The following is a 7,076-nucleotide window of genomic DNA, read 5'->3' on the forward strand; positions in this document are numbered from 1 at the left end:
TTCCCTGAACCTCGCATTTTTTTGTATGTCTCTTTTTAATTATCATGTTTATTATTTAAACAAACGAAAAAGGGAGGGAAAAAAAAAAAAAAAATAGACGAGCAAGTGTGCCCTTTTCGTTCGCCATGCAAACAAAACACGACAACTGCTGTCTCCAAATTATGCATATAACGCGTAATGGTACAAAAAATGAAAGAAATTGTGGCCGCGCGGCGCGGCGCAGACAAATGAGTGCATTCACGTGGAAGGTTTTACGAAAGGGTGTTCCACAAAGTGAAGGAGAACTGTGGTATGTGACGCGGGGAAGGGGGGACAGGGCACACACACATACTACTCTCCCCTTTCGGCACACCTAAAAAAATGTCACAAATGCCACATTGCTCATTTATTACTGTCATTATCATGCTAGTTTTCTGGTTGTGCCCTTTTTGGCCCTTCCCGACCGCTGCTGCCGCCTTTCCCCTCAACCCATCATTTTGATGTCCCCCTTATAATAATTAATGTTAATTAACTCAAAGCACTTGGATTTCTGCAGCGACTGGAGGTACCTGTTTTTGTGCCTCGGCGCGTAGCTATTGTATATTTCGAAAAAGCGCTTGTAGTCATTAATTTTGCAAATATCGGTGTAGTCAATGTAGGTGATTACGCTGTTGAGGAGAAAATTGGCGATGTAGGCATACCTGTGGTTCACAATGAAGAAGGAAATAAATTCCATTAGCTTGTTAAGGTATAGGAAGTAGGAGTGCTCGTTTTTGTCCTTCATTCGTTTTAAAAACAGAACGAAGTTTTCATCCCGGTCGGGGTCACCATGTTCGCTGTCATCCCCCTCGTCATGGTTTCGCCTCCCCCCGGTTTCGCCTCCCCCGGTTTCGCTTCCCCCGTTTCGCTTCCCCCCGTGTTGCTTCCCCCCGTGTTGCTTCCCCCCGTGTTGCTTCCCCCATTCAGCTGAAGTCCCCCCTTTTCACACTCTACCAACTCGTTCGACCCACTAGGTATCATTTTTGACAACTCTCCGTAAATGTAACTTTGCAGCACATCTGCATTTTCCAAATAGTTGTGTATGCTACCAACGATAAGGTCGTCATCGAATAGGTTGCTCTGTAATGTGCCGTTGTTCGGAGGTCTTTCCCTATGGCTGTCCGTTCCCCCACTGTTAGAAGTATCGTTAATGGTGTGTCCCCCTTTTGTGTCCTTCCCCGCAGAAACCGAACCGTGACTATCCCTTCCCTTCTGGGTTATCTTCCTTATACCATACTCATACTCAAACTTTTTTAAAAGGTGCAAAATGGAGAAGGTGTAACGATTTAGATACGTCTCCATAACGGTTTTAAATTTAAATTTTTTATTAAGCTTCAAACACATGAGCAGAGATTCGTTTGTTTTGCATTCATTTAGCAAATTTTCCAGCTGGTTTTCGTAGAATAAGTGTTTCCTCTTTTGCAACATGTTCTCTGTACATACCTTTGCACTAACGTTTTTTAAGAACAATAATTCTCCATTTAAAGATGCAGACGCGATGGTATCGTTTCCGCAATTTTGAAGGCAAAATATTTTATCCTTGTGGTAATTTACAGTAAAAACTTTTTCACAGTTCTTTATGTTGACAATGCTAATGTTCCCATTGCTGAATGCATTAATCATGCAATTATCATTTAGAATTAAAATTTTCGTCAAGTTGAAGTCTAGACTTTGGATGCTTTTCAGGCATTCGAAGTTGGTGAGGCTCCATATCCTCAAGCCATCGTATGCGTTGCTGTACAGAATGTGATCCGTTTTGGAGAACTGAATATTTTGAACCGGCTTCTTATGCCCCTCCAGCGTTTTTATCAGCTTCAGATTTGCGGCCTCGAACAGTTTGATCGTTTTGTCCTTGCTGCAGGTGGCAACAATCTGGAGGTGGGAAGGTACAAAGGGGTGTAAAATAAAAGGGTATCAAAAAGGGGTATCAAAAAGGGTATCAAAGAATGGGTGTAAAAAATATGCATCATGCGCGCAGAAAAGGGTTCTTTTTTGTTGTTTCTCCCTCGCCCCGTCGGTAGAAGACACACAATGAAGAACATAACTATGGGAGTAGAGCTTCTCACACGAAATAACGCTCGGAAAAATGCCCCTGCCCCCATCCCTCGCTTTCTTACCTTCGAATTGCGCGATATGGCCACATCGTTTATCGTAACTTTGTGTGGATAAATGGTGAAGTTACTCTGGAAGGTCTCCTTGTCCTCAAAAAAGTCATCCAATTTTCTCTTTTTTCTTTCCTTTCCCTCTTGGATAACATCTAAATTGACAGTAAAATTCCACAGCTTCAAACTGCTGTCCTCACACACACTCACGAGGACAACTCTGGGAAACCGTTTCACATTCACATCAATCGAATTGATGGTATATAAATTGTCCTTTAGTATATAAATGCAATTATTGCTTCTTAAGCTCCACACAAAAATATTCTTGTCATTGGATCCGCTAAACAGCAGTTGGTTTTTTTCGCTAAGTTTTATGCATGACACGACGTCCTCATGGCCTATGAGTAACGTTTGCTGGATGAGATTTTCCTCAAAATTTAAAATTCGAATTATGTTATCTCCTGTGAGGACCACAAACTGGTTTTCCTTTACACTTCCACACGAGGAGTCTTCCAGTTCCAATTCGTCTTCACCACTTGGGGAGTCATCACATGGTTGTTCTCCCCTGCCTACAGAACTTAAAAAGAGCATTTCAAATATGCCCTCAATTCTGGCAGCGTAATTTCTTACCATCTTGAAATGTGGTAAGTCATAAATTAACAAAGAACTATCTTCCCTAAAGACATGTAATTTATTTTTTATGAGAATAAATTTGTGTATATTACTTTGGTTAATTAATGCTTTATTTTCTTTAAATTTGAAAATAATTTCTGCCTTTATTGGGTTGTAAAAAATGAAGTTTCCTTCCGCGTCATGCGTTAGGATTAACCATTTTACATTTTCATCGTTTATTATTAACTTGCTTTTTTTTCTTTTGAAGATGCTCGACGGAATTACCAGCGCGTGGTTTATGTCATTCACCAAGTATATCTGCTTTATGGGGCTAAGCGAGACTACGCCGCTGTTTCGGCTTTTTTTTTTCTTCTTGTTACTATACTGGTTCTTCAGGGCGTTGAATTCTTCTTCGTCCTGCGCGTTCAGAAGGCTCAGATCCCAGACGTTCATGATTTTGTCATTGCCCACCGTGATGAACCCGATCAGCTTTTCGTCAGCCGCTACTCCTTCTGGGTTGCTATCCTCCTCCGCTACTCCTTCTGGGTTGCTATCCTCCTCCGCTACTCCCTCTGGGTTGCAATCCTCCTCCGCTACTCCCTCTGCGTTGCAATCCTCCTCCGCTACTCCCTCTGGGTTTGTCTCATCCGCCTCCACCACGACGGGCTCATCCTCCTTCTGCTCCCCTTTCTGGGCTGCCCCTCCCTGCACAGCCAAAAAGAGAAAGTCAGTGATACCACTCATATGATCCTCGCACGCTGCTACCTTCTCTCCCTTGGAAAAGTCATAAATGAAAACATTCTTTGTCACATCGGAGCTGATGATAAAATTACGATACATTCTCAAGTTGGTAATTCGACTGTTGTGTATTCGGTAGGAATATTTTAACTTATAGGACTTTAAATTATAAACGTTAACTAACCCATTGATGTAGCCAACGAGTAACTGCTTGCCTCCCTCGTCAGAGTACCCAAAGCAGGTTACAACCACATTCTGCGATTTCCAAGCTTTCTTTTCTTTTAAGTAAACCCAGTTGTAGTAATATGAATATGCACCCTTGTTCTCCTCTTCCGTTTCATCATACAAGTAGATATCGTTCCTGTCTCCACTCCCTTCCCGTTCGCCATTTACATCGCCATTCTCTTCATTGTCACCATGTCCCTCATCCCCCTTCGCCGCCGCATCGTTCAGATGCAGAACATAGTGACGTATCTTGTTGTCGTCCGTTGAGAGAAACACACTTCCATCAGCGTAGTACAGAAGTCTTATAGAACTGAACAATGATATGCAATGCCTGTTAAGGTACCTCTTATGATATGTCTCCTTCACGTCATCAATATCGACGGCGGATTCCAGAACGCACGTGGGGTGCATAGCATCGTACAATTTGAAGCCGTTGCTGTTGCTCCCCCATTCATTTATCTTAAAGCAGTATATGTTATCACCACACAGACTTAAATACAGATCCTGCTCCTTTGAATAAAAAACGTTTTTATCCCCATCGTAGAAGTCAAAGAACTTCTTCTCAATTTCGACATTTGTAACGATTGCCATTGGCACGCGGGGTGGGGCAAGCAGCAAACAGGAGGAAGAAAAAAAAAAGGCTATAAAACTTTACGACATAGCTTAAAAAGGTTTAATGCCAAATTAAAAGCGCGTAACTGGTTGCTTCTTCTTACTCATGGCTTTATTTATTTTTTTTTATTTAAAAAATTTCAGAGTTTCCAGCGGACGGTCGTACGGTCGTATGTATTATTTACTCCTCGCTTTATACTTAATACGGCTTCATGTTGTTGGTCCACTGTTATTTGCATTTCTTCTATAGCCACATTTGGTGTTCTTTTAAAAAATATGCATACCACGTCGAGCGCATCTTTTTTTCCAGTAAATTGTCACGAACAAATTGTAACGGGTATGATATTATTCTGCTGATGATCAGGGGCACAACTTTAACCAAATTTGCTACATGTTCCGCGAAAAAAAAAAAAAAAATGTCGCGTGATGGGCACAACGTCAACATATGAGGGGTACCCTTCTGTTGGGCGTTCTCCTATGAGAAATATTTTCTCTTCCATAAGATGATTTTTTTTTTGCGACCCTTGAGTAAATGACCAAAGAATGATTCCTCTTTGTGATACCCTTTTCCTTTCTTGTCACTTCGTTTCGTGCTCCGCATATTTTTTTTTCCCCCTCCCCCCCTCTGGGGAAGGCACAAATTATGCACAACGTTGGTGTTCGCCCCGTTGTTTCGCGTTAAAAATGAATACGCATACATGTATGCCTTCCGCGCGCGCTTGTAAGCCCACTCCTTTTACGAATAAATTACACTTGGGCAACGCATTTTCAGCCATTGAAGGGATAAAATTCAGAGGAAACTTTTGAAGAGGGAAACTCCACCGTTATTTTAGCATATCCAAATTACGTACTGATGAGCGTTGAAGGAATGGTGGACTTAAAATTGCAAACATGTCTTTCCTGTCAGCGTGTAAATGCCTTCACTGGAGCGATTAGCCTTTGCAAACCGTTTGCATGTATGCCATTTCGCTTACTTTTCCAGTCCCATTTTTGCGCGAAACGCAACTAACACCCTTTTAAAATTTACGCGTGAACGAATGAGTGTCAAAATATATCAAAATAGAGAATACACTTTTTTGTGAGGGGTAAAATCACACTGTGAAAAAATGCACACAAACGTATGCATTAAGGTGTGGCGTGTGAAAGGCTACATTTTAAATGTGCCATGCTGGATCTTTTATAAGTATAAGATGGCAAAAGGGAAAATCTCTATCCCCCCCCATTGACGTATTACCACGTGCACATTTGCACAGATGATGTTGTCCTCAAAAAGCAGCCTCCAGGGGGCGTGGATACAGGATCCATTTTGTTTAACCATACGATATTTTGCTTAAAAAAAAAAAACAGACATAGTATCCCTTTAAATTTGCTCATATGATATACATATATGTTGTTCACATCGCAGAGTAAAAAAAAAAAAAAGGTGTAGGAAATTTTTTCAACAGAACAGTTGCCAAATGAGGTTTAAAAAAATGTGCGTGCCTTTAGCGGCCAACTTGTGCACACCGATTTTCTGTTCCGGGTTAATGAAGAACACATTCTGTGGGATTCCCATTTCGCCTCGTGGGGTTTGCAAAAATTTAGCCTCCGTTAACATATGCGTAAATGGATACCCACATATAGGAGCTCTTTCGTGCGGGGTGCTTTATCGCATGCGTGTTCCATTCCGAGCGGTACGAACGAACGCAACTGTCATTTGGAGCCCCGATTGGAGGACCCTTATGACGGTATAATAACTATTTTGTTCCCCTCATTGCAAACAAAGTTGGTGATCCGGCAACAATTTTGCAATTCTTGGAGTAAAATTATCGCCAATGAAAATGCTCCCGTGAAGGGTTATCATACCGTTTGCTTATTTGTGTGTATGCATGTAAGCCTCTTATGGAGGAAGGCGTTTTGCCTTCAGTGAAGCCTGATCCTGGGGCAGATCAGCTGCCTCAGAATGCCAGCATTTTGTTCAGGCTGCATTTGAGCTGGATATGTACATGCTGTACGCATCATACACATTCTGATTGCTCATTCGTGTGACATCTAGGTTTTTTTAAAACCCAAGGAAGCCTCTCACCTTTTTAAGCTCACGGCAGCTCGGCAAAAGCGATCGCATAAGTACACATATGTGTATATATATAGCTCATGTCGCCATTTTGTCCTTGAGCACACTGCCCCAAAAGATTGCTCCTTTGGTGTTATAGCAAAAGCAGGGCCCCATACTGACATCGTGTCAAAAAATGAAGATGACCCAGATGTGCAGATGGCGAAGGTGACGCAGATAATGCAACAAACGTACCGCTGTGCATTTTCATTGCTGCTCATTCTGCCTGACCCCCAATTTAAAGCCACGGTGTTTTTTGCCTTGCGCTCATTTTGCTGCCTGCATGCGTAAAGGTACCCACGTTGTGCTTGAAAAAAATATGCATCAGGCAATCACGTGAACAATTGCTCGTGCCATGCACATGTATTATGTATTAGCCCCACGTCGTGATAACGTTATATGAATATGCTTTACGTGTGCATGAGAACGCGTCGACATGACAAAAACGGCTGAGAAATTGGTAAAAACAAAAAATAGTAAGCAGCTTGCATTTTTGCCAAAAAGCGATGAATTCAGGGTTGAAACTGGTTTGCATTTATTTTAAGAAAACAAAGGTGTGTTCTGCACAGTTATGCATTGTATGTATATTTTAAATAGTGTATATTAAATCAGTGTACCTGTTTTAGCTTTTTCTTTCTTTTTTTTTTTTTTTCCTTTACTTCCTCTTCGGTTTTTTA

At 41.6% G+C, this 7,076-nt stretch overlaps 1 protein-coding gene across 1 annotated transcript; it reads right to left on the reverse strand.

Annotated features, from left to right (window-relative positions):
• Positions 1-463: 463 nt before the first annotated feature.
• Positions 464-4,286, reverse strand: PCYB_082290 (hypothetical protein; the record flags this gene model as incomplete). The annotated part of the gene is made up of 3 exons (XM_004221967.1): positions 464-680; positions 968-1,890; positions 2,136-4,286. The coding sequence occupies 3 exons, from the start codon at positions 4,284-4,286 to the stop codon at positions 464-466; spliced, it is 3,291 nt and encodes a 1,096-aa protein (XP_004222015.1).
• Positions 4,287-7,076: the final 2,790 nt, after the last annotated feature.

The sequence above is a fragment of the Plasmodium cynomolgi genome, chromosome 8 (genome assembly GCF_000321355.1).
Source record: "Plasmodium cynomolgi strain B DNA, chromosome 8, whole genome shotgun sequence".
Taxonomy (NCBI): domain Eukaryota; phylum Apicomplexa; class Aconoidasida; order Haemosporida; family Plasmodiidae; genus Plasmodium; species Plasmodium cynomolgi.